This window comes from Callithrix jacchus, chromosome 2 (genome assembly GCF_049354715.1).
Source record: "Callithrix jacchus isolate 240 chromosome 2, calJac240_pri, whole genome shotgun sequence".
NCBI classification, from domain to species: Eukaryota; Metazoa; Chordata; class Mammalia; order Primates; family Cebidae; genus Callithrix; species Callithrix jacchus.
Window position 1 is genome coordinate 113826757 of NC_133503.1, and position 27293 is coordinate 113854049.

The 27293-nt window shown below is 37.6% G+C and overlaps 2 protein-coding genes and 1 long non-coding RNA gene across 54 annotated transcripts in view; 2 read left to right on the forward strand and 1 right to left on the reverse strand.

Annotated features, from left to right (window-relative positions):
- ERAP1 (endoplasmic reticulum aminopeptidase 1) overlaps nucleotides 1-11891 on the forward strand; it is a 38207-nt gene extending 26316 nt beyond the window's left edge. For all 3 annotated transcript variants that reach the window (XM_008991779.5, XM_035291174.3, XM_035291173.3), the window contains exons 13-19: nucleotides 30-213; nucleotides 2168-2324; nucleotides 2991-3175; nucleotides 4048-4209; nucleotides 4712-4852; nucleotides 5400-5481; nucleotides 9537-11891. In XM_008991779.5, coding sequence (XP_008990027.2) covers nucleotides 30-213; nucleotides 2168-2324; nucleotides 2991-3175; nucleotides 4048-4209; nucleotides 4712-4852; nucleotides 5400-5481; nucleotides 9537-9692 — 1067 coding nt within the window. In that variant the 3' untranslated portion in view covers nucleotides 9693-11891. The remainder of the gene's footprint in view (nucleotides 1-29; nucleotides 214-2167; nucleotides 2325-2990; nucleotides 3176-4047; nucleotides 4210-4711; nucleotides 4853-5399; nucleotides 5482-9536) is intronic.
- CAST (calpastatin) overlaps nucleotides 11698-27293 on the reverse strand; it is a 115586-nt gene continuing 99990 nt past the window's right edge. For 31 of the 50 annotated variants that reach the window (XM_078365127.1, XM_078365129.1, XM_035291175.3 and 28 more), the window contains 8 exons: nucleotides 23229-23327; nucleotides 20300-20404; nucleotides 19497-19589; nucleotides 18158-18202; nucleotides 17660-17752; nucleotides 15687-15758; nucleotides 14614-14679; nucleotides 11698-13683 (listed from right to left, as the gene is read on the reverse strand). In XM_078365127.1, the coding sequence (XP_078221253.1) occupies nucleotides 14629-14679; nucleotides 15687-15758; nucleotides 17660-17752; nucleotides 18158-18202; nucleotides 19497-19589; nucleotides 20300-20404; nucleotides 23229-23327 (558 nt within the window). In that variant the 3' untranslated portion in view covers nucleotides 11698-13683; nucleotides 14614-14628. The remainder of the gene's footprint in view (nucleotides 13684-14613; nucleotides 14680-15686; nucleotides 15759-17659; nucleotides 17753-18157; nucleotides 18203-19496; nucleotides 19590-20299; nucleotides 20405-23228; nucleotides 23328-27293) is intronic. The other 19 variants (XM_078365130.1, XM_078365135.1, XM_035291178.3 and 16 more) reach the window with 1 other exon arrangement.
- LOC144581418 (uncharacterized) lies at nucleotides 18363-25702 on the forward strand. Its single transcript, XR_013532209.1, has 3 exons — nucleotides 18363-18501; nucleotides 20783-20869; nucleotides 22354-25702. It is a non-coding gene; the product is annotated as an uncharacterized LOC144581418 (long non-coding RNA).

A 27293-nucleotide genomic window follows, 5' to 3' on the forward strand; every position in this document is an offset into this window, starting at 1 on the left:
GGAGCTTTGATTTATTTTATTTACTCTAGATGTGCTCATCCTCCCAGAAGAGGTGGAATGGATCAAATTTAATGTAGGCATGAGTGGCTACTACATCGTACATTACGAGAATGACGGATGGGACTCTTTGACTGGCCTTTTAAAAGCAACACACACAGCACTCAGCAGTAATGACCGGGCGAGTCTCATTAACAATGCATTTCAGCTTGTCAGGTAATACTGCACAAAGTTGTGGTTTATTTTTGAAAGCAGTTGTTATCGTTCAAATTCTTGATTTCTAGAGACAAAAATGATTAATAACAAGAAGTTGAAAGGTGCTTTCCTCTAAGTTCTTCCAACAACCCAAGATTGCTTTTAGCCTTATAATTAACCTCCACTCTGTGACTGCTAAGGAACTTGAAGGAAGGAATCTGTATTTCAATCTTTCTCATTGGCAATTCAGATCATACTGAGGCAGAAGTATAGATAACCAGGAGATCAACATCTTGGTGAAGCTCCTTGCCTAGTCCTGCAGCTTCTTCTGGCCCTGCTATACTGGATCAGGTTTCTCCCATCACTGGATCTTTAACAGCCTTGAAGGCTTCTTAGAAGACTCACTGACTCAGGCCCAAGTTGTTTGCATTACATTCCTTGGATTAAAGAAGGGATTTTTTTTCTTTCCTAAATCAGATACCTGAACACTGTAACGTCTCTATGGAATATAGCTCAACCAAATAATCTTTGAGTGGGTGAAGACAAAGTTAACACTATCCTTTTTTTTTTTTTTTTTTGAGACGGTGTCTTGCTCTGTTGCCCAGGCTTGAGTGCAATGGTGCAACCTCCACTCACTGCAACCTCTACCTCCTGGGTTCAATCAATTCTCCTGCCTCAGCCTCTGAGAAGCTGAGACTACAGGCATGTGCCACCATGCCCAGCTCATTTTTTTGTATTTTTAGTAGAGACAGGGTCTCACCATGTTGGTCAGGCTGGTCTTGAACTCCAGACCTCAAGTGACCAACCCACCTTGGCCTCCCAAAGTGCTAGGATTACAGGTGCGAGCCACCATGCCTGGTCCGACAATGGTTTTTAAGGAAATGCTCCTGAAGCCTAAAACTCAAACTTCTTCAACATGTAGGCAGATCTGAAGTCCTCAGAGGAACCACACAGGTGGGAAGGATTATCCCTGTTTCTCATCATATGCATATCCCTCTGTCCTAAATGTTGAGTGCCTTCTTGTTCTTCTCACCACCACACTGGGCCTCCCGAAGTAAGAAAAAGGAATAGGGGAGAAAGTTAAGGACTGCTTACCTGTTTCTTTCTGCCTAAAATAACTCCCTTCTGTGGAATATTTCTGCTTGAGCCTTAGAGGGCTTTTTCTTTTTTTAAAACATATATATGCCCCATCACTGAGGTTATTAACACCGACCCTCTAAAATGAAGGGTTTCTGTGGATATGCAGTGTCTTTTGAAATGGTGAAGAAAATATGTTTCCTCTAGGGACTCATATTTCTTTCCCAATGATAGTCTGTTTGACCAGGCTCCCTGAAGGGTCTTTGATGGAAGTCCCTTGCTTACTTCAGAAGTTCAGCACATAATCTAGTGTTTCACAGGGACGGATGCTGATGTGCTTCTATTCTGGCTTATCCATATGTTAGCCCTGGATGTTACTATTTGAGAAACTTCCTCCCCAGTGTAAACATGTCAGATGTTGTGTTATATGTGATAGAAGAGAGATTTATATAGTAGTTGTTTATTCATATATTTATTGGAGATGGAGTCTTGCTTTGTCCCCCAGGCTGGAGTGTGGTGGTACGATCTCAGCTCACTGCCTCTGCCTCTCGGGTTCAAGTGATTCTCTTGCCTCAGCCTCCCAAGTAGCAAGTAGGTGAGATTACAGGCGTGTGCCACCATGCCTGGCTATTTTTTGTATTTTTAGTAAAGATGGAGTTTCATCATGTTGGCCAGGCTAGTCTTAAACTCCGCACCTCAGATGATCCGCCTGCCTCAGCCTCCCAAAGTGCTGGGATTACAGGCGTGAGCCACTGCGCCTGGCCATAGTTATCCATTTAAAAGGAACATTTATATATGATTGGCTTGTTTTGCTGGAAGATTAAAATATATTTTGAGGCAAAAACTTGACTTTCCGGATTTACTTTTAAAACCACTAACCATGGTGTCTCTTGGTCAGCATTGGGAAGCTGTCCATTGAAAAGGCCTTGGATTTATCCCTGTACTTGAAACATGAAACTGAAATTATGCCCGTGTTTCAAGGGTTGAATGAGCTGATTCCTATGTATAAGTTAATGGAGAAAAGAGATATGAATGAAGTGGAAACTCAATTCAAGGTAAAAGCCTGAAATAAAATAGTTACATTATTTCTTGGTGTGTTAAAAAGAGTGTGGGTGTGTGGGTGTGTGTTTGTATATGTCTTCATATATATATTAATGAAAAGCAAATAAATATTAATTCAGTATCTGGATGGATTAGCAAAGATTTTGGTTTTATTTGGCACTAAAACTAGCAATGGCATTCTTAGACTCTACTTAATTTGCATGGGTTTGTTATTTCCTTTATTTCACAAACCTTTTATTTTCCTTTCCTGTTATGATGGCTGACATTAAGATTTTCTGGGACTCTTAATGGTACTAGAGGAAGAGGCACAAAATTGTTATTCTTGGTAAAATATCATGAAGTCTTGTTGCATAATTTGCTCTCAAAATTTGGTCACATACTCTCTTTTAGTTTGTTTTTAAAAGTGGCGGTTCATCCTGATTTTAAGTAGATAGGATATCTAATAAAAGTTTGTTATGAAAATATGAAAGTCGTTCATCAATATTTATTGTTTTTGACCCTTTTATAATTAAATGTAGATGTTGCTGCATGATTTATACAGTAAAAGTTAGATAATGCTTTAAAAATTAGCCCCTATCCTCTGAAACCATAATGGATTATATTAACATGAAATGACTTGTGACAATACTGGTCCCTGTTCCCCTGTACAACGCCCTCAGGGCTTCCTCATAAGGCTGCTACGGGACCTCATTGATAAGCAGACATGGACAGACGAGGGCTCAGTCTCAGAGCGAATGCTGCGGAGTCAGCTACTCCTCCTCGCCTGTGTGCGCAAGTATCAGCCGTGCGTACGCAGGGCAGAAGACTATTTCAGAAAGTGGAAGGAATCCAATGGAAACTTGAGGTCAGTCCTTACTGACTTTGTTGATGTAAAGGGTATCTTTTCTGTTTTCCATTGCTGGTACTAAACATTAGTGAAAACAAAAAGTATAAGTGTCTACCACTGCCCTTTTTTTGGAAAATAAATTACTTTTTATCTATGTATCTCTCAACTTTAAGAAATGCTAGGAGGGCACTTCTGTGCATAAAAGTCAAATATCTGGGGAGTTATGATGATATTGGAATAATTCCTGTTTTCGTAAAGGCCATGTAAAGTCGTATTGAACTGTGACAGCCATGCCATAGAGAAACATAGGCATTGTATTTTATAGTAGTTTCTTTGGGCTTCCAAAGTCCCTGACCGGGAGACAGTAATTGTAGACACTGTCTAAGCAAGGTAGGCTTTTCCCATATCTGGAAATGCCTATTCTTGCTACACTTCAGTCCTTTCGCATTTGGAGCTTAAATCCCACCCAGGAAACATTTGTGCCAACAATCTACATGCTTCAGCTTAAAGAAATCCAAACAGCGGGCCCACTGGAGTCCTGACTTGTGATCATGGTATAAATTTTAAATATAGTTTGAATTTCTTTCTTTTGGCTTGAAAGGCAATCACCTATAAAGTCACCCTGCATCATTAAAGTATTTAAATATGTGGATATTTATAAAAATGGCATGTTACATTTTTGAGAAGGCTACTTAAAACCTAATTTTAGATATTTTTCTCTTGCCTCTTTCATAAAGTATAACTGAAGGAAATGAGTTGTTTTTGTTTATATTTCCAGGCATGCTTCTCTGATCAGGGGGACAGTTTAACAGTTCATAATTGGTCACCATTATGCCTCTAAAAGTACTTACTGCATCTCAGATTCTCACTGGGTGTGTTCCTTTCTATAGTCTGCCTGTCGACGTGACCTTGGCAGTGTTTGCTGTGGGGGCCCAGAGCACAGAAGGCTGGGATTTTCTTTATAGTAAATATCAGTCTTCTTTGTCTAGTACTGAGAAAAACCAAATTGAATTTGCCCTCTGCATAACCCAAAATAAGGAAAAGCTTCAATGGTAAGTCAGTTGTTCATTCATGTTCATGTGGCCAAGGGAAATTAGACTTAATTAGATCATTCTGGCATCTATTTTTGTTTTCTTGGCCAGGAACTGTCTATTCTGCTGGGAACATACTGCAAGTCAGCACACATCTAATAAGAATAGCAAATAATTAGGGAGAACCAGGTGTTAGGAAAAATATTTAAATTTAAAGGCATAAACATTTGTGTATCTTTAAAATGAGAACACATTTAAAATATTTACTAGAGCTACTCTTCCTTAACTATTCTTTTGAACAAATGAGAGGGTATATGAGAATGGGTGTTATAAACACTATATTATAAATGTTAGTTTTTATTATGTAGCTATAGTGGGTTTATCAGGATTCTGGTTACCCATTTATCTTTTTAACCTTTGTTATTGGCAGACTTTTTTTTTCTTTTACAAGTAATTTTATTGCAGTGAGTCATATGTTTCATCGCCTATTTATTGCTAACATTTCTTTTCTTAATTCTTCCAGGATACTAGATGAAAGCTTTAAGGGTGATAAAATAAAAACTCAGGAGTTTCCAGGCATTCTAACATTAATTGGCAGGAACCCAGTTGGATACCCATTGGCCTGGCAATTTCTGAGGGAAAACTGGAACAAACTTGTACAAAAGTAAGTAGTGCCAAAAATTGTGCTGTGACTGGGTAAGTTCATAACCCTACTGTGTTGTAGCCTTGTTGCTTGTAAAAGAACAGTCTAAAGGTACTTTTTGGTTGAAGATAGGCAAGTAGAAATTACTTAAAATATTTGTAGAAAACATAAAACTGGAATTCAGTGCTAACTAGTGAATCTGGACAGGGATGTTTTCCGTTCCATCTGGTATAGCCCCTTCCTGAGCCCATAGACTTATCTGAAGCCTTCCTCCTCACCATTCACCCTGGTCTTCCATGAGCACGTTTGCTTGTTTGCATCTGTCTTTGTCTAACTCTTATAGTACTTCCTGCCTCTGTCATTTTCTCTTGGATACTTACCTTTTATTAAACTGTTGGTATATATTATTCTTTATAGCTAGATCTTAACCCATTGGATAGATATCATATTTTATATTTTTCACACCAATTAGCTTTTAGTTAAAACCTATTATATATAGGAGGCCCTTAAAATATATGTTAAATGAATAAATACTTCACAACCTGTTTTTGAATATTTACCTCTCTAGATTTGAACTTGGCTCACCTTCCATAGCCCACATGGTAATGGGTACAACAAATCAATTCTCCACAAGAACACGGCTTGAAGAGGTATGTCTTTTTAAACATAAATGAAAATTAGCTAATTAATATGGGTAGACAAAATACTTTGAGGGTGTGGTGAGTTAGAAATGATTTTCTCATTTAGAAATTATTTTTGGATGCTATAGTGTTGACAGAAGCCTAAGTTGGTTGCAGGCAAACTAGTGAAAACTGCCCCTTCTCAGAAATGTTAAAAGGCCTTAGCTCTGCATTAAAAACCTTAGGACTCATAAAATTACTGAGACAATTAGTCTTTGTTTAAGGATGTTAAAAGTGAACACTGGAGTTATAAATGATGGAAGTGGTCATCCAGCTATTGCTAAAGGGCAGGTCTGGAATCTAGGTTTTTAAATAAACCATCCAAGTTCATGGTTCCCTGTTACTTACTATATATGCCATCTACCTTGAGAAAGAATTTCAGGCAGCTTTAAGATCCATGTATAAAAGAAATGTTAAAATGAAGGACAAAAAGATGCATAAGGGACAGGTGATGACCATGGCTGTCATCGTCTCATCGTCTGAAAAAGAGAACATGAAACATACATGTTTTCTAAAAAGCAGACTTTTCCTCAGTCCTAAACTTGAGGACTTTGATGTGTGGGTCATTGAGTTCTGTGATGTCCCTTCTATAATAAGTTTTCCTAAGGTAAAGTCATGGAACAAATTTTACATGGCTCTTAAATTATGGTACATTTAGACAAAAGCCAAGAAGCTAATATTACATTTTTTAGGAGTGGTTCCATTGTGTCTGGTTACACTATTTTCTAGCTTGAGATGGGGAGAGAGCTTTAGAAATGAAAAAGAATAAAGGGTTTTTACAGTCTCAGCTTTTTTCAGTTTTCAGTGGCCTCGTCCTGGCTTGTAAAATTAACTTGCATATAATAATTCAAGCTTGGACTCCAGCAAGGTCTAGAGCAGAGACAGTCTGTGTGAGGACTGAAGAGCTGTCCAAAGGTTTGATCAGAAAGGTAGTTATCCATAGACAAAATCTAGAGCAACAAAGCATTTCATTCATTCATTTGCATTCTCATTAATTCATTCAAGATATATATTCGGGCCGGGCACGGTGGCTCAAGCCTGTAATCCCAGCACTTTGGGAGGCTGAGGCGGGTGGATCACAAGGTCAACAGACCGAGACCATCCTGGTCAACATGGTGAAACCCCATCTCTACTAAAAATACAAAAAATTAGCTGGGCATGGTGGCGCGTGCCTGTAATCCCAGCTACTCGGGAGGCTGAGGCAGGAGAATTGCCTGAACCCAGGAGGCGGAGGTTGCGGTGAGCCGAGATCGCGCCATTGCACTCCAGCCTGGGTAACAAGAGAGAAACTCCATCTCAAAAAAAAAAAAAAAAAAAAGATATATATTCCCTGCATGATTTTAGGTTACGGGGCCATAACAATGAATAGACAAAACCCTTGCTGTCACAGAGCTGAAATTTCTGCTGTGGGAATCAGATAATTACAGACAAATCAACAGATGTCAAGTAGTTACATGCTCTGAAGATGAATAAGGCAAAGAAGTGATTGGGGTAGAGGGTTGGTGCTGTTTTATAGATGACTAGGAGACATTTAAGAATATATTGAAGGAAATGTCAACATCTAGAGAAGTATTGTGGGCAGAGGAAACATCAGGTGCAAAGACCCTGAAGCAGGGCATGAAAACTAAAGAGCCCAAGATGTCATAATGGAGGGCAAACTACTGACATATGAAATATAGGAGTCAGCCTGAGTCCTTCCTTCCCCACACATCTAATTATGCAAGTCCTGCTGGTTCTCCCTCAGCACATGCACTGGATCTGTGCACTTCTCTTTGCCCAAGCCTTTCTCATCTCTTGCCTTGCTTATTGCAAGAGTGTCCTAACTGGCCTCCTCCTTGCCACTGTGCCAATAGCAGAACATTTTCCACATTTAAGACTGCAAGTCAGCCCATGACTGACCCTGGCATCTTAAAATCCTGCCTATTGTTCTTGCAGTAAATTCCAAATCCCTCCTTCCCATGTGTCCACGACCTTGATGGCTGGCTTCTGAGGACCTCTCTGATGCCAGTTCCACTGACTCTCCTGGTTCTCTCACAACACTACAGCCACTCAGCTTCCTCCTGCTCCTGAGCTACCATGTGTTTCTCCTGTCTTTATGCCTCTGTGCTTTTTCTTCTCTCTGCCTGGCTTGCCCTTTCCCCAACTTTTTACTAGAAAGGGGAATTTTATCTCTGAGAGGTATTGGCTCAAATCACCTTCCCCAAAACCATGCTGTTCAATGCAGGCCACATCTCCCCAGTTACTATCATACCCCTCGCATATTTTCTTCATAGAGGTTATTACAATAATCGTATTTACTGCTTGTATCCCCCAAAAGACTGTAAGCTCCATGAGGGGAGGGTGCTTGCCTGATTCACTGCTGCATCCTCAGCGTCTAGCACAGTAATTACAACAGAGGGATGAATAAATACCAGGGTAAATAGTGGTGAACAAATGGATGAGGTTAAGTCCCTGATACATGCTGGGTTTGGGGTGCTGCACTTTACCTGCATTATATAACTACATTCTCACCACTGCTCTTCAGTATAGATACTCTCCCCCATTTTACAAATGAGGACACTGGGTTCCATAGAACTTAAATCATTTGCTCAATCAAGTTAGTAGAATAAACCTGTTTTCCTATCCCTGTGTTGTGTTACTTATTGCACAGAAATTTTTCTTCAGGAGCCAAGTTTGAATCAAAGATTCAGCTGAGATGTTGCATTTCCAAGGCAGGTGAAGACAGAAAAGATGATTTTGGGTCAGATAAGGGTAAGAGTAATGGCTAATAGCTGGCTTCACTTTTATAGAAGGTCTGTTTTTAGTGGAGCTATCATGATGGGCTCCTTCAGGGTTAATCATTTGAGCAATCAGTGAAATTATTGATGTGCTTTGACTGTTGAATAGTGCTCAAAGTGGTTTTTAATTAGCTGTGAATTAGTCTTGAGTTCTGAGAGGATGAAACAGGTTGAGCTACAACTTAATATAGAAAGTGAAGAAGTATTTTCTAGGTTGCTCAGCAGGAGCCCAGGCCTTTGGCTCATTGAAGAGTTGTACCATATTGACATATAATTTTAAATCAACTTGCATCATTTAAAATGGAAATCTGATCTTCCTAAAGCCCATTCCTACTTCCCTCCTTATTCCCAAACTAATCATATGGTATTATGACATGGATTTTTAAGGAATTGGCTGTCTGGAATCTATGCTGAATAAATAATACATCTTGGCCCACATTTGCTTCCTGAATACTGAATCAAAAATTGACAGACTAATGCTGTGAAAATTTATGAGGAAAGGGTAAGAACCCTTTCAGGTGAAACAGAATTGCACAATGGTCAATCCTGTGGCAAAGCCAGCCTATCTGTCATGTGAGCTCAGGGGGTTAAGATACCTGGAGATGAAACAAGAACAAAGATATTTTTCAGGAGATAAGCAAGAGTTTCTTATCTCTTTAAAATTATGGGGAACTTTATATGGATTTTATCTTGAGAGAACAATACATGAATTGTGGATTAGGATAAAAAAAAATTGGCAAGGTTTGGGTCTTACCGCCATAACTTGCTAAGAATCCCATTCCCCACAGTGTTTCTCTAATAACATAAAACGCCAGGTCCACGGAGAGAGATGGCACTTATGTGGTGGAAACTGTTTTGCTTGGCAAAGAAGAGACTGCACATTCTGCTTTTTAGGTATCATGTTTTTTAAAAATGAAGTTTGCATCTGAGTAGAGAACAGAATACACATTAAATAGACACACTCAATTAAACCTTAATTATAAAATGGTAAACAGTGAAGTCTTTTAAAGTCTGACAACTGTGAATAAACAAAAGAACTGCAGAGAAAAAACACAAAACTTGACATCCTGAGACATGAGCTCATTTCATATAGCTTATGTGTACATAATCCTATTCAGACACCTGGGACTGCCTTCTATATGGTATTTTGACAAATGCTGTAATTTTGGCTTGAGTTTTCTTTTAACTAAAGTTACATCTGGTTAATGTAATAAAATTAATTTTTAAAACCCACTTTTTCCTCACAAGGTAAAAGGATTCTTCAGCTCTTTGAAAGAAAACGGTTCTCAGCTCCGTTGTGTCCAACAGACAATTGAAACCATTGAAGAAAATATCCGTTGGATGGATAAGAATTTTGATAAAATCAGAGTATGGCTGCAGAGTGAAAAGCTAGAATTTCTGTAAGAATTCCTCCTTTGGCCAGGTGCAGTGGTTCATGCCTGTAATGTCAGTACTTTGGGAGGCCAAGGTGGGTGGATCACAAAGTCAGGAGTTCAAGACCAGCCTGGCCAAGATGGTAAAACCCCTTTCTCTCCTAAAAATACAAAAATTAGCCAAGATGGTAAAATCCTGTCTCTACTAAAAATACAAAAATTAGCCAAGATGCTAAAGCCCTGTCTCTACTAAAAATACAAAAATTAGCCAGGCGTGGTGGTGGGTGCCTGTAATCACAGCTACTGAGGAGGCTGAAGCAGAGAATTGCTTGAACCCTGGAGGTGGAGGTTACAGTGAGCTGAGGTTGCCCCACTGCACTCTAGCCTGGGCAACAGAGCAAGACTCCATCTCAGAAAAAAAAAAAAAAAACCCAAAACCAACAATTCTCCCCTGCCAGATTCCTGCTATCTTTAATCACCAACATTTTGTTGAGTGTATTTTCAAACTAGAGATGGCTGTTTTGGCTCCCCCCTACTCATTTTTTGACTATTTCTGTGAAAAGATTGGCTGTTAGTTTTTCATGAATGGGCTATCGCTACCATGTGTTTCATTCATCACAGGTGTTGCCCTGCAATGTAAACCCAAGTGGTGAGTTCCCTGCCACAGAGAAATAAGTACCATATTCTTCTCATTTTATATTTTATGTTTAAACCTCTCAGTGTCCAAAACCCTGTGCCCCATGCTTGTCACTCATAAACTTTCATCAGTCTCCTCGAAAGACTCTGAATAGTCGACTACTGAACAATGAACACCTGGATCCGAGACTAAGCCAGATGATGGCTGGGTTAAAGCTCTCCCCATGGACCCTGCCAGACCCCCTGCCCACCCTTCTCTTCCTTGCTCCATGCCCAGGAGGCCAAGTCATCAAGCTTTCTTGCCCTTTGGATGTTGGTCAATGGGGAGTCGGAGAGCTGGGGCTGGGGTTGGGGGAGGGAGTAGGTAGAGGTGCTCCTCGCTGATTCCCCTACGGATGCCTTGGGCTGGCCTCCCCTGAGGGTCTTTACTCCTGAGACGGGACCCTCATTTCCACACAGCCTTCTCCACCTCTGGATTTTGGCAACTGCTCCCTCCTCATCCCTTCAGGATTAGGGGCCTCACTGGGAGCCTGGCTTTTACTAGTCCTGGCGGGACTAGTGCTGGCAAACTTAGTAAAAAATATTTTTATAGAACGTTCCTCATAATTCTGGGTGTCATCTATTCCCCTGACTGATGTAGTATCTCTTCTGAAAAGGCAGAGCATATTCAAGCCTGTAGGAAAATCCTTTTAGGGAGGTGATTTTCCTCTCTCTCTGCTTCTTATTTGGCCTAGTTCACAATTTCTAAGTAACTAGTTATTGGCATTTACTGACAGTAAATTATCACAGAGTCACCAATAAATGATACTACATTGTGAAACAAAATATTTGTTCCTATTAGCCTGAGGACACTCTTTGGCTTTGAAGTCTTTTGTGAAGACTTTACAAACAGTTGCTGCTCGGGTTTTATGTAAGATAATAGAAAGCACAGTTTACTAATATGGTAAACCAACGGAGTTCAAGTCAGACAATGCCCTAAGAATTAGATTTTGCTTCTTATTCTCGAAACTTGCTACACAGGGACTTATCTAACCTGCATTGTGCTTTGTCGCTGACTGGATTAACGTCACAGTGTATTTCGCGCTAACTATAAGGTGCGGAAGTCTTCACACCTGGCAAAGAAGAGTTCAAACTGAACTTTTCAAAGGTCAAAAATTTCAAGACAAAGGAGTATGATTGATATGAAAAATGTCAAAATGTGTTCCTCTAATACACGATGGAACAGAGTGACTTCTGGACATCAATCTCCAATTTATTAAACCATTCACCACAACAAATAGGTATAAAAATGGAATTGGAATTTTTATACATATTTGTTGTGGTGAATAGTTTAATAAAAACAGAAATTACTGGTAAATTCTACCCCATGCTATTTCCCTTAAAAAAATACACAACCAAGATTTTAATGTAAACTATTTTGCTTTAATTGTATTTTATGTCTTGATTAATGAAACATGGAAATACTGATTTTCAGTTCTGGTCACCTGAGGAACTTCATTTGCTTTTGGAAAAGCTCATTTTCTAAACAGATACAATATTGCCACAACAATGTGCAGAAACCTTTTTGGTAATAAAAATTGTTCTTTGCCTCTAAGTGGATATTTGCAATTATTTTCTCCTAACTGATTGTAAAAAGGGCTGCTTTAGATCCTGTAGCTTACTCCAGTTAGTTATTAACAAACACACAAGTCTTGATATTTCTCATTAAAAAGAAGGCATATTCAGAGTACCTTAAATAAATGTTTACTATAATAGGCATCTTTAAACTTCTAGATTTTGGTATCCCATTTAAAAATACTTCTAGATCCACATGGAAATTAGTCATAATGCAGCTATACCTTGCAAACTCATCTGTCAGTGTCAAAGGTTTCGAGGTCTTTTTTAACGACAACAAAAAAGCAAACCCCTATACTGCCCAAATGGGAGGATTAGATACAAAGTTAGAAATCCCTCAGGAAAAGTATTTTTTATTTTCTTGTTGTTGCCTTAAAAATAGAATAGTGACTAATTCTGATGGGCAGAGACATAGCATTTTAAGCTGGTGGAGTGTGAAATCCCATAGGTATGAGCGTGACTTTCAGGGAGTATTTGTGGGGGAGGTTAACAAGATGTGGTGCCCATTCCTAAGCTATGTTATTGTTTTTGCTTGCTCTGCTACCACAAGTCAGCTAAGCTATAACAAAAGCTGCAATCTGATGCTAAGGAATGCCATGCCCTTTGGAAACAAGAAATTCCCAATCTGTTTTGTGTTATGTACCTGACATCTTTTCTTGCATTCACTACTGGGAAATAAAGATGAAATAAAATACCAAAATTCTAATCAATGATATCAGTGCAATGTTCAGGAGCTTTTCATTCAGAAACCATTCAAAGTTCTAGGACATCAGAGCCTATTTCTTAAATTGCTGTGGGAGAAAAGCAGATTTAAAATTTCATATATATATAATTTTTTTAAAGCAGAAGTTTCTTTTTGTATAGGTAAACTTAAGTTCCGTAAAGCCAGATGCGATACAGTGCAAGGACTAATGTGGCAATAGCTCTAAGCACACAGTTGCTACGTGAGTTTTCTGTATAGATAATAGAAAGCACAGTTTACTAACACCGTAAACCACCAAGTTCAAATCAAATGAGTACCCTAAGAATTAGATTTTATTTCTTATGCTCAGAACTTGCTACACAGGGACTTATCTAACCTTTATTCTGCTCTGTTGCTGACTTGATTCAAGTCTCAGTGTGTTTTGTGCTGACTGTAAGGTACAGAGTCCTCACACCTGGCAAAGAAGAGTTCAAGCTGAAAAGGGGTTTGGTGCTCCCTGGATTGTCCAGGTTACCTATTATTAATTTATTATTAGCAGCCCAAGAGGAGATATGTGCCAATATACAATATCTTATGTTTTATAAACATAATCCCAAAGCAACATCAAATACAGTTCAAAAGCCCAAGAAGAAAGGGGGTAAAAAGAAATCAGAACACCGAAGAATATTTAAAGCTTTGTTTTCCAAACACTAACAAAAAAATTTAAGTGCAAACTGAAAATACAAATGAGACTTACAGGCACTGTGTGTAGAATGTGCAAAAGTTTGCTTAGCTTTTTTTTTTTTTGGTGTTGCTTTAAGAAACTTTATCAAATATATTTCTTACAAATATAAAGCTTTCTTTCTCTCCCAATTGAAGGCAATTAAAAAAATTCAAAGTTTATCAGTACTCAGTACAATAACACAGGTGAACCAGTCAAATTCATTTTCTTTCTGGAAAAGATTAACAAACCAATATTTAGGATGTTCAAAGACTCAGCAAATTACCCAGAACAATTGTTTTCTGTTGCCAAAGCCTTCTGTTCTTCAAAAGTCACCATCCACCAGCTGAAGATTTTATATGCAGATACCTTGAAAATTTCAAATAAAAAATGAAGTGAATCATTTAGTATGTAATTTCCTTGTTAGAAGCATAGTAAATATACCACTTAGCAGCAGCATTGTATAATAGATAAGGAATTTCCTGTAAGTCAACATGAAAGTGGATTATTAAGAGAATTTTTTTAATTTCAGGAAAACTGTTAGAGCAGTTCTAATTAATATAGCTCCTTCTTTATGTGAAAAATTGATCATGGTGAGAGAGCTGAACCCAATTTAACCTACGTTTTGATTTCTTTTAGGCTTTGGTCAGTAAGTGCTTGTATGCTTTTAAGGCTTACAGTACGTCCTCCCCTTTCTGAAGATTAAGATAAGGGCCAAGCTCCGAAGGTCTCAAAAATTCCTTCATCTGTTCAATTTCTTCAGTTACCATAAATTATAATCAAACACAGTACTTTACTTTCTAAAATAAATACAAATAAAAGTGGCTAATCTTTTCCTTTGTCCTTGTTCCCAAAACCCTGTAATTTTCACCAGACTCTAAAGAGCTTCTCCCCACCCCACCATGTATTGGTATTTTGGGGAATATCAATATCTTAAGGACATTTCACTAAGTTGTAACATGCTAATTTTCCTTTGCCACAATAATCTGCAGTAATAAGCATTTGGATTTCAAAGATTCAACTAGCCTCAGATGGTCATTTTCTTTAAGTGCCTGGCCTAATATTTTAAAAAGCTTTTAATTATAAGGTTAAAATTTTTAAACATTTCAGTAGCACACTCATCCCATTTAGCGGTTTTGGAGAATGACTGATTACTCTGCAGATCTTGCAGTATGCATTTCATGCCAATAGTATAAAGAGAACATGAATTACTCGAGGTGGACTTCATTTTTCTTATCCATAACACAGAAACTGGTAGAAGGTACAGTTGTCTTCATTTACAATAAACACCCAACTTACCAGACAGTTTAAACCTTAACTTGTATGTTTTTCATCATCTTTTGGCTTGGAAGCTTCCTCTGTTGTCTAAAAGGGAAAGCAAAACCATCCATGAGTTCTTTTCTTTCTGTATTATGATAAGATGGCCTTTTCAGAATTAGGGGACAAAATATAGCAGTCAGTGGGGAAAAATAAGATGGTCCTTTCAGTTTCTCTTCTTCATTTGTCTAAAACATTGTGAGTTCTTCCTCCCTAAGTTTATAAGCTAAAAATAATGTTAAGTGATGCTGATCCTAAATTTATGGCTCCTGGCTTTATTTTTTTTTAAGGCTACAGTAGGTTATAAAATATGCATAGGTATTCTTGATCGGCAATGTTTCATTCTATGGTGATCCTTTTCCTGTACATAAGGTCACAGCTGTCCAGCAAATCCACTCATCATATAGAGTTATTATGCTTTCTATTATTTGTTAAAGGGCTGATCAAGTACTTTGTACAACTGAAATTAAATAATTGGCGAGTAAGTATTTATTCTGAGATATAATGGCATAACTTTTAATTATTAATGCTGTTTCTTATGTCCCTTAAGGGAATCTATTATAGGAAGATTTTAATATATTGTTTTAAAAGCATTGATGTAACTGGAGTCACTCCTCATTATAGCCAGGGGATCATAGTAGTAATCATTTGAATTACATGTTCTTGGAATTAGAAGGGACGTAGAAGTTGTCTAATCCAATTTTCATTTCTGATCACAGCTTGAGTAGTTTTAATAATAGGAAGTTTCCAACTTCCATGTTCTAAAATCTATATACATCACATACTCTGGTAGTATTTTAATTAGGGCAGGAAACACAGGCAAATTGAGTTGTGTCAAGAACATTCATTTAGAATTTTAAAGCACCTGTTACTTTAAAAAAAAATATATCTATACAAAGTCAATTACTTTAACAAGACATACTATGGGATAGAGAGTACTTTAAGAAATCCTTTATTCTAAATAGATTCCAGTAAGAAACTAAATGACTGAAGTGATAAACCCCACTCTGTGAAACTGCTAAACTAATTTGTAGTATATTTACTGCTCCATTTACCTTTGCTGAATCCTTCGCTTTACCTCCATTCTTAGATGCTTTGGAGCTGGAAGCAGTCTTCTTGCGCTTATCCTAAAGCAAAGGAAATGTAATGAGGCTATGGCTATCATCAATCCATATAGCAATTAGCTAGGCTGCAGTTAAATTAATCCAGACTATTCTCCAATTTAATTAAATAATGGAAGGCTCTGCATGTTTTTGTCATGATTTTTTGAACAATGGTGAGTGTCAGAGAATTGTTTAAAGCAGGAAGGAAACAGGATAGAAATAAGGAGAGAAATGTGGGTCACACTGATGCTCTGCCAATTCTCGTGGTGCATTATTCACCCAGACCTTATTTTGCTAATCAAAACAGAACTTGTGAATGAGATGATAAATGCTGGCAAGGGTGTAGAGAAAAGCAACAAGAGGACTAAGGATAAAATTGTGTTAGGGATTTTTGTTAAATAAGTAAACTTTACCTGCTTTTGTCATAGAAAGTAAGTGTGTGAGGTTATAGATATGTACATCTGCTTCCCTACAGTAACCATTTTACTATTTCTAGTAAATACTGGTATTTCATCCCAAAATACCATGTTTTAAACCTGAAATATACACAATATAATTTAGAAAACAAAATAGAGTTTGTCTCTATCAGGTCTGGCTTTTGTGTGCCAAAAGGGAAAAAACAACCCTGTTTTCAGTGTTATGGTGGAGAAATTTAACAATGGAAACAACCAGAGAAAGCTGGAGTAAGTTACATGAAAATAAAGTCCATTCACCAAAAGGGCATTAATTACAAGTTACCAGGGGTGACAGATAGGATGCTAAGGTGGTCTAGAAATTAAACTACCAATATGGAAGGACTGACAATTCAGTGATCAAGAGCAGTGCCTTCCAACAGCCAAAGCAACAGCAAGCTGAGATCTACAGAATTAACTCTTCCGAAAACAACAGGAGGTATTCATTTCACTTTTCCTTCTATTTGGTTTACAAGAGGGTATAGCTTGAGGGAAAATGCCCCACACTTGTTTAATTACACAGTCATTTCTCATTCACTTTTAATCACGTTTTGAGCACCTGCTAAGTGCCAGGCATTTTGCTGTCTGAGAAGCACTAAGGTAAAAGACACATCACTAATGTATAAAATGCACAGCTCAGAGGTGTGATACACAAGCACAGACAGGTAACCAGAGAGCAAGTCTTCCCTTAAGGAGCTGGTGCTTGAGCTGTGCACTGAGGAATGAAGAGTCGCTAGTTGTGCTGAGCAGACAGAAAAGGGGAGGAAGTTCCAGAGAGCAAAAGAGCATGAGAATGCCTGCTGTAGTTAGGGCCTGCTCTCACTTTAAACGAATACAGACGTAGCATTATTGTTGCACAACCAAATAGTGTGAAGATAAAAAATGGTGGCTATGGAAATTACAAAGTAACATTTAAGAAATAATGTTACACAATGTTTCATAAGTGGACTGTAATTATATAAAACATACATATGGAAAAAAAGGAAATCCATAAAAGAATAGTGTTTGGTGGGGGCAGTGGAATTATAGATATTTTTTCTTTTCATTTTAAGGTTTTCTATGGCATCGTTTGATTCATTCTACAGTTGAAAAATGATAAGGGCCAGGTGCAGTGGCTCAAGCCTGTAATCCCAGCACTTTGGGAGGCAGAGGTTGGCGGATCACTTGAGCCCAGGAGCTTGAGACCAGCCTGGCAACATGGTGAAACCCTATCTCTACAAAAGATACAAAAATTAGCTGGGCATGGTGGTGCACGCCTGTAGTCCCAGCTACTCAGGAAGCTGAGGTGGGAGGATTGCATGAGCCTGGGAAGCAGAGACTGCAGTGAGCTGAGATTATAACCACTGCACTCCAGTCTGGGCTACAGAGTAAGACCCTGTTACAGGACAGACCAATCAATAAATAAAAATTATATATATGTACACATACGCACACATACATTTCAAAGAAAGTCTATGTGAAAAAGCACAGTACCTTTGCTGTGTTCTGTGAGGTTTCTGTAGTGGAGGGACAGCTGTCCAGATCTCCTGAGAGAGCATCAATGGGGTCTTGGTCATCTGCAGACTTCTGAGATGAGTAGAAATAACCATCAGTGAAGAAGCAAAATGCAATATGGTGTATTTTCCCACATCACTTACAAATAAAAGATGTTTCTGTAAGAAAAAAATTTGCTGACATTCTTTACTAACAATAATGTACTGTAAAGGAGAGAGAAAAATAAAATCTTGACGGTTTTATTTTCCTCTATTCTTTAATGCACACACAGTATTCTCTGAGCGTCAGTTTTCTATCTTAAAGGACTTTTGTGAAGACTGAGAGGTAAACAATAGACACACACATGTATATGCATGTTTTGACAAAGTACCAGGCGCAGAGTAGGCATTCAATATGTTCTAGTTTTTTAAAATGCTGAATAACCCTATGGCTAGAATAAAACAAAATGTAATGGAAATATGTTCCTACGGTCTTTACCTTTGATTCCTCTGATTTCTTTGTAGGTGGCTTCACTGGTTTGTCCTTAAAAATAAGGCAGACTATTGGTTAAGCATAGATCTTTGTAAAGGTTTACTTAGGGTTAGGCGGTATTCAGAGAATCTATTATCCAGTGACTTGACTTGGATAAAATGGAGTGTAGACTTGCGATAACTAATAAACCTGGGTCCCTACTATTTATTCACCAGCTTTGCTTAGTTTCTATTCTTTAAAATCATTTCTATAGACTTGGGAGAAACGTATGAAAGAGTCTGGTCCTGGAAGTGAAAGAAACGCTATTTGTGAACCTTCTGCCATTATGGATTATCATTATAATAATAATGGTAAGTGTTATAAAACATTACCTGTGTTTTTATATCTTATTTACTATAGCTTATTACACTTAGAAAGTCATCAGGGATCTTTCCCATAGTCAGAAGCAAGGGCCTTGAATAATAAATTTCCCAAAGGATGCAAGCAGGGTGAGTTGGTACTATCAAAGTGGCAAGGGCTCTAGTAGGATGTGGAATTGCTGTCTTGAGGAATACTGAATGCACGCAAGGAGAATTGGTTCCTATAATGGGACACCCTGAGGCTGACAGTGCTATTTAAATCAGGAGTCATCTTACGCACCAAAATGAATCAGTACAGAAAGAGAAGGGTATAATGTGCTCTTCCTTGTTGTTTATTTGATGAACAGGCATGGAAAGGGTAATTTTTTATCTAATTGACTAAAAAGTAGAAACCAAATAAGAGAGAGGCATGAAACAGTCCTGGTTGACCTACAAAAGACTAGCCTCTACCATGTGGAAGACAGAAGGCCAGGGACTTTTTAGTAGAGAAACAGAATTTGTGATTGAGAGTATTGCTTTGCCTGTATTCACTTTCAATAGTGCTGGTGGTGATGTAGAAGAAGAAAGGGAGATCCCAGGTCTTGCAGTTGCCTTATTGATTTCACTATTGATTATCCCAACACCAGCCCCTCTTCTGCTCTCCTTAAACAGAGATTACTTCCTTTGAAATCCTATCACCTTAGTCATTTTTATAGCTTTTCTTGAAAAAGAGAATCACATTTCTTGGATCAATCTTAAGCATCAGTAAATGACTGAACGGTATTCAACCCTGTTTATACCACAGAGCCTAGCATATGCATGTACAATGATATTGGATCAAATAAATATGTACCTGCTGGTCAGCTTCAATGACACATGAAAAGCAGTGAGTTATGATAAGTTTTTATGCTATTGTAAAAGAGTGCAGCTACTATTTATTTCAAGGGAGGTTTGAATGTAAAGATCTTTGTAGCATAAATCCGATCTAGCAGTTTGCCTCAGTTTACCTGTCCATTATCATCCAGGAGATGTCTGTATTCAGGTGGGATAGTGTCATCTCTTTCTCCAAGCTTGTCTCTATGTTCAGCTTTGGCTTTTTCCTATATAAACAGTGAGCAGATATAATTAATATTCATTTCCTGTTTCATTTAGAAAATACATTGTCAAATGTAGCATTCAGTATTTGTTATACTTTTATGAGACAAAACATATGGTCTGTTTTTATTTTTTAAGCAACAGAACAACATAGATGACTTCAACAGACTGCTAGTTGGCTAAAATACATAAACCCATATGCTTCTATATGTCAATTCACATCTGTGAATTTTCTAGCTATATTTTAAATTGAAATACATGATTAAATAATTATCCTCAGAAACCATGTTAGAAGATTAGAACCCAAAGGTATAAAATATCTTTTTCTTTTTTTCCTGTATGGTTTTACTTTCCTAAAAAAAAAATCAGGCCACTGTACCTTACCATTTAAGGAGGTCATATTTACAACTTTGCCTATTTATAAGCAACCCTGGGACAATAGCTAATTTGAATGGATGTGCTGACTGCCTGTGTTGCATGGGAGGAAGCCATGCATAAGCCACACCTACCTCCCAGAATCTCCTTCAGGAGGCTCTGCTGGTCTCTTTGTCACAGATTCAGTGACCTTCCCCTCCAGTGGAGTACAGATTGATTTTTCTGTATCATTATAATTTCATTTTTTAAATATAGGTTAAGTTCATATCAATATTCCTATGACAATGATAGAGTCAAGACCCAAGGACTAAAATTTCAATTAGTGAATTATTTTTTTTACCTTTACTTTATCCTCCATTGGTTTGTTCTCATCTGGGTCAGGCTGCCTTTGTCCTAGACTATCAGAGAGTTTATCCAAGGCATCATTGAGGTCTTTGTCACTCTGCTAAAAAGTAAATAATACTGAATTAGTCACTCGTTAGCCAATCTATGTCAGAGGCAAATTAGCCCAGAAACCCCATCTTCTCAGGAGGCAACCTGTTCCTCAGAAGAAAAAGACATCTGGGGGTGGGGCAGGGGAGTAGACAGGGTCAGAGAAGAGAAGGCTGGGAATGGAAAGTCAGGAGAAGAGCAGCAGCATCTGTCAACCTATTGGAGTTGGAGGTCCAACACTTTCCATCCACCCTGCCCATCTCTTGGCGAATGTCCCACCAGGTTAAGGAGGTCTTAGTGGCAGCATCAAGAGACACACCCAGTGGGTGGCCTGGAGGTCATATAAAGGGTCCAAAAGCAAATGAACTAATCATGTGTGCCTTTCATTTAGAAATTAAACACCATTAGAAAACTGGATATGAAAACAATATCCACTGATGTTGTCAGATGGTTAAGGAGCAGGATTCTGCAATAGAGGGTGAGTGTTTCTTTGGTTTTGTGGGTCCACTATAAGACTCTAAGATCTTGAGGGTGCATTTCATAAAGTGCAGCATGACCCGCAGTTTATGGGAAGCCATGGAGCTTATATACTTCCTAGAACACAAAACCCCAGAGACGATCTGGGGTCAGGAGAGTAGAAGGGGCTTCTTTGCCACACTGGTGATGAGTGGCCTGAAAGACTTCTGAGAATTTCTAAACTGGTGGGGAAATCTCTCTTTTCAGTTTCAGGAAGTTCATGGAAGCTAAATTGCAGAAATGGAAGCTGGTATTCTAGAGGAAAAAAAATGTGGCCACTGGAATAACAATGAATGTTGTAACTAAGGTGGCTTATTTCCTCTAACATTTATTTACTGTATTATTCAGGCAGCTTATTTAACCCCTTTGAGCCTCAGTTTCCTTGGCTGTGAAATGTGAATAATAGTAGTACCTATACTCCTACATTGCTGAGAAAAGCAAATGATTGAAAAGGCATTTAACATAGTACTTGTATGTTAGGACCCAACAAATGGTAAATTATTATTAGTATTATTACAGCAAAATCCTAAGAAGTTTTTTTCAAAACATTTTTCAACACATCGCCTCTAAATGAAATCAATTAAAAATGTGTTTAACATCTACACTGTATAAGACAGCATGCTGAACTCTGTCCAATACTATATAGAACTTTCCAGCTGATTTTCAAAGTGTTTTCATATACATGATCCAAGCAGGAGCTCAGTGAACTAAGAGGTAAAAAACTCTTTTTTTGGAGGTAAAAAGTTCAGGGAAGTTAAGTCAGTTGCTTGAAAACAAATTGTTAAAAAGTGAATAGAACTCAGGTCTTGGGACTGATAAAGCTTTTCCCTGTCACGCTTAGCTACATCCATGATCTTCTATTTCCTCTGAAGCAGTTTTTCCTGTTGGAGTGATTTTATTACACAGATCTCTGAAAATATGTTTTCAAATGCTTTCTGTGTATGTAACTTTGCCAGTGACAATCTAATAATCTCAGCAAAGGAAACTCCTGTGAATTATCATGGCTTATTTGACTCTGATTGCCCAATATTTTTATCTAAATAAAGCTTTATAACCTTGTTTTAGTGACATCTTCAAATAAAATCTTAACTAAAAACAAGACTCTGATGGGAAATGTGATGAGAGAAGTGTCATTTTAAAATCTACTTCTTAAAGGCAAAAAAGTTTTTGATTGCAAATATTTATTATTTCATCAGGGAAGAATCTCTGGCCCAAATATTAAGAACTGAAGTATAAACAGCAGCCTAGATTTAAGGATTCTTCCTTTTTTTTGCATGGGGACTAGGTATGTTTACACACACACACACACACACACACACACACACACACACACGGCATTTTACTGGTTTTAAGTAGTTTATTATAACCTAGGATTATAGCTGCTAATGGTAGAGCTGCCCGGGGTCAGGTCTGGGCTTTGTCATTTGTGCCTCTGGATATTTTCAGATGTTCCTGAAGCTGATCCAACAGGAGGAAAATCCATCAGAATCTCAGACTACAGCACTAAATATGCTTTGATGCTACATCAAAAGGAATGGAAGCATAGCTGACTTCACTAAAGCTACTTCATCTCCATCTAGCAAATGAGGCACTTTTCTCAACCAAAGGAGATGGCGATCTGGTTTAGGGCAATCCCTTTATAATTTGATGTGCTGTGGTCTCCTCAATAACGTATAATTTGGTATTGCACAGAGGTAATTAATCAAGGAAGTCTGGAAAAGCTTTGGTCCCACAGCCATGCCTCAGAGCATGTAAATAATTAAAACAATATTGATGCTGAGGTTCTTCCACTGGTAGTATGAAAGTGACAAATTTTTACTGGTATGAATTGGGAAGAAAACAGTGCTATTCCATGACATGTTTGTAAAATTTTTGTTTGTTTAGAGAAGCTCAAACACAACAATTCCATAAAATAAACCTGAGGTTAAATATAGGGTAGTAAATTACAGCATGTATAAGGAAAAATGTATAGGAGAAAATCAATTATCAGGAAAGCTAAAGAACTTTTCAAATCTAGTAATTTGAATATAGACACAATGCACCTTATTACACTTTGCATTTTCATAAGGCGACAATAGTATTAAGGTCCTTGACTACGTGTATAGTATTTTTCACATATATTTTTTTCATTTAATCATTTCAAAGTTACTCTCTGCCATCTCCCTAAATTATCAGTTTCGGCTCTTCTGAAATAGAAGGTGCCTGATCTTCCTAATAATTCCGCCTATTTTCATTTGCTTTAAACAGGTGCCCTACTTTCTTTCTAGCTGTGGCTACTGCAAAAACAAATATTTATCTCCCAAATAAGATGTACTGCTTACCGAAGTATCACGGGGTGGGGCTCCAGAGTGGGTTGTTGAAGCTGGGGTTTGGGAAACCACTTCAGAGATGGCAGCAGCAAGTTTAGAATCTTCAAATTTCTTTTATTGAAAACATTTTATTAGTAACATGTTATATAAAAAATTATGCCATCACTTAACAATAGCTCTTAAAGATAGCTTAATGACTGTTTATTCTCTTGATCCAAACAAATTCATAATAACATAAAATTATTATTATTTTTGAGGTGAAGTCTTGCTCTGTCACGAGGCTGGAGTGCAGTGGCACGATCTCAGCTCGCTGCAAACTCCACCTCCTGGGTTGAAGCAATTCTCTGCCTCAGTGTCCTGAGTAGCTGGGATTACAGGTGCCGGCCATCATGCCCAGCTAATTTTTGTATTTTTAGTAGAAATAGTGTTTCACAATCTTGGCCAGGCTGGTCTTGAACTCCTGACCTTGTGATCTACCTGCCTTGGCCTCCCAAAGTGCTGAGATTACAGGCATGAGCCACCACACCCAGCCAATAACATATAATTTTAAAAGCAATTTAAATTCTCTTTCTTCTCTATCACATTATTTTATGCAATATCCTGTTTCTATTTTCTTCTCATATTTATTATTCTAAATACTGTGCAATCATATAATAACTTAAGAGTTCTATCGTTTGTTTACACATTTCCTGTTGTACGCTTAAGTTATTCAAAGTTTTCAGCTCTTTTAAAACTGCTCTGAATAAGTTCTAGAAGTGGGTCTTTTTATGGTACTGGCTATATTCTGCCAAACTGACCTCTCAAATGTTGCTAGGAATTCATACTGCGAAAAGCAATGAATAAGCATGCCTGTTTTCCCATGGTCTTGCTTGCCAGAATTTGACTTTTTTTTGAGACAGTCTGGCTCTGTCACTAGGCAGAGTGCAGTGCCTGGAGTGCAGTGGCACTATCTCGGCTCAATGCATCTTGCCTCCTGGGTTCAAGCAGTTCTCCTGCCTCAGCCTCAAGTAGCTGTGACTACAGGCACGCGCCACCATGCCCAGCTAATTTTTTTTATTTTAGTAGAGATGGGGTTTACCCATGTTGGCCAGGATGGTCTCGATCTCCTGACCTCATGATCCACCCGCCTCGGCCTCCCAAAGTGCTGGGATTACAGGCGTGAGCCACTGCACCTGGCTATTTTTCTAATCATTTCTCCTTTGTAGTTTACATAAATCTGATTTCATATTAATTACATTTTCTCATCTCTTGTTACTAATATACATGGCATAATGTTACTTGCAAATGTATTATCTACAAGCAGTGCTATCCGCAAATATATTCAAATGTTCCCTTTTAATGTTTGTCATTTCTTTTTCATGTGTTGGTAATGATTCGTCCATACGATAATAAACGGAAATGACAATAAACTTTTCAGTTTTTGCTTTTAAGGAAAATGCCTCCAGCATGATATTGAATATTTGATTCTAAAAACTAAAGCCTCTTTAACACATTAAGGGATTGTCTACTTTTTAAAAGTTTTTATTTATAATATGAATGTATGTAAAATTTAATATATTTTACATGGACATAATAATTTGTTTCTATTTGATATACCACTACAATATATTGACAATTTTCCTGTTACTGAATCAATATTTATGATAATGGCAAGTAGTTTCTTAAACATTTGTTATGTTTTATTTATGTTGTATGTAATTTCTACATCTACAGGTTTAAGTAACTTTAGCTGACACTATTTGTCAGGTTTTAAGATTAGTACCATAATTACTCAGAGATGCAACTATGTGACCCATCTTTTTCATGACATATTTATTCCACATAAGAACTGAGTGTTCAACAGTTAAAGGAGGCATCTTTAAACCTTCAGGAGAAGGAGAGTGAGAACCAATGCAATCTTTTCTTCAGTCTTTTTTTTTCTTTTTTTATGTAGTTTTTTTTTGTGAATTATGTAGTTTTATATTTTTGTTTAATCTTAGAAAATTGTTGTACGTAGTGTTTCCTAATAATTTAGTTGTGGTCTTGTACTGATTATTGCATTTTCTCAAATTTATGTTAAATTTAGTTAGTAAGATTATTTTCTCTAATATATTTACCAGTGTTTTGTAAATGTTAAAAATTCATAAAAACTAGCTGACTATTGGCTTTAAACTATTAATAATTGAGTTGATCTCATATATTATTGTATTACTCTTAAAATTTAATTTTATTTTTTGGAAGATTGTTTTCTTCTTTTGCCTTTGCTCGTATTTTATAAAGTATTTATTATTTCAAAAGAGACTACTATTGGCCAGTTAACTTCCATGCTGCTATTTTCATTTCCTGGTATGCTTATTGCTACTTTCTTTTGGGTGGTTACCTTATTATAACTTTTAGAAATTTTAAGTGTAAAATTCAATAAACATTTGGTTCGTTAGGTTTCTCCTTTTCTCTATCTCCATTATTGATGAAGGCATTTATGACAATAAATGTATCACATGAACACTGCTTCAGCTGCCTCTCAAACATTTTTATGTGTAATATCTTTGATGTTTTAAAATAGTCTATTATCAAGGTGATTTCAGTATTATTGGGGGAATATTTTTAAGTTTTTCTTTTTATATAGCATTTATGTTCTATTTTATTATGATCAAAGAGCATGGTATATACGGGAGTTACTCTTTTCTATATGAACATTAATTATGAGCCATATGTGATACTTTTCCCCCAAAGTTCTAGGAACTTTCCCCTAAATAACATTCTATTTTGATTATTTGGTTCTCTTTTAGTTATTTCTACTTCCTTAACTATATTGTTGACACTAATGTTTTTCTTTGCTACTTTTTTAAGAGTAAGACATTCTTTTAAAATGGTTGTTTCATCTCACCATTTCACTGCTACGTATCTTTGAGGGGGCCATATATATGCATTGTTACTTTTTCCAAATCTTTGAATTTCTAAAAGAAAAAAAACCCTAACTATTGTAATAACGACAGCAGGAGGAAGGGGAATTGAGATCGTGTTCCCCACAATTTGTTCATATGTTCTGCATCAGTGTATTGATATGACTCTCCACAGTCCTGGGATACTTCTCATATTGTATTCTTCCCTGTATCTCATGGTTTCTAAATCAAGGCTGGAGTGCTTTGCCTGTGATGTGGTCTGTATGGAAGAGGATGAGGGGAAGGTCATGGGATGAGGTGTCTGAGCAGCATGGTGCTTTTACAGGGGTACAGAGAAGAACATGCTCTGGTTAGAAAGCCCTTCTTTGAGGGACTTTATTGCTTCATTCAACAAATGCAAAGACTTCAAGCAATTCCAAAGAATCATTATTTCTTCCAGTTGTCATTCTGTTTATTCTCCAACTGATATATTTTCTATGCCACTGTCATAGAAACCATTAATCTCTTTTCCAACTGACTGCCAACAATACATTCTGTGGTTTAAAAACTGAGTTCCTGGCTGGGTACAGTGGTTCACGCCTGTAATCCCAGCACTTCGAGAGGCTGAGGTGGGCAGATCATGAGATCAGGAGTTTGAGACCAGCCTGACTAACATGGTGAAAACCCATCTCGAATAAAAGTACAAAAATTAGCTGGGCGTGGTGGTGCACAACTGTAATCCCAGCTACTCAGGTGGCTGAAGCAGAAGAATTGCTTGAACCTGGGAGGCAGAGATTGCAGTGAGCTGAGATTGTGCCACTGCACTCCAGCCTGGGTGACAGAGTGACACTCTGTCACAAAAAAACAAAAACAAAAACTGAGTTCCCAGTAAATAGATAAACCAGACCCCACAAGGAAAGGTTCTGCAGTTATTAAGTTTGGGAACTCTATCAGATTCACTATGTATTTGTATATGAAAAGCCATGAATATCCTACAGTAGAGAAACCTGCTTAACATTACATAACATCGTCCAAACTTTCCTAGTAACAGAGTTCCCTTTGAGGGACTCTATATTCCACATGGAGCTAAGTTCCCTTAGGAGGCAATTTGGGAAATGATAAATTGTAGAAATATCAATAGGTAAACTTGTCTGAGGAGTAATTTTGGATAAACTCACATTTCAATTCTCTTTTCACAGGGGTACTGGTACTTGGT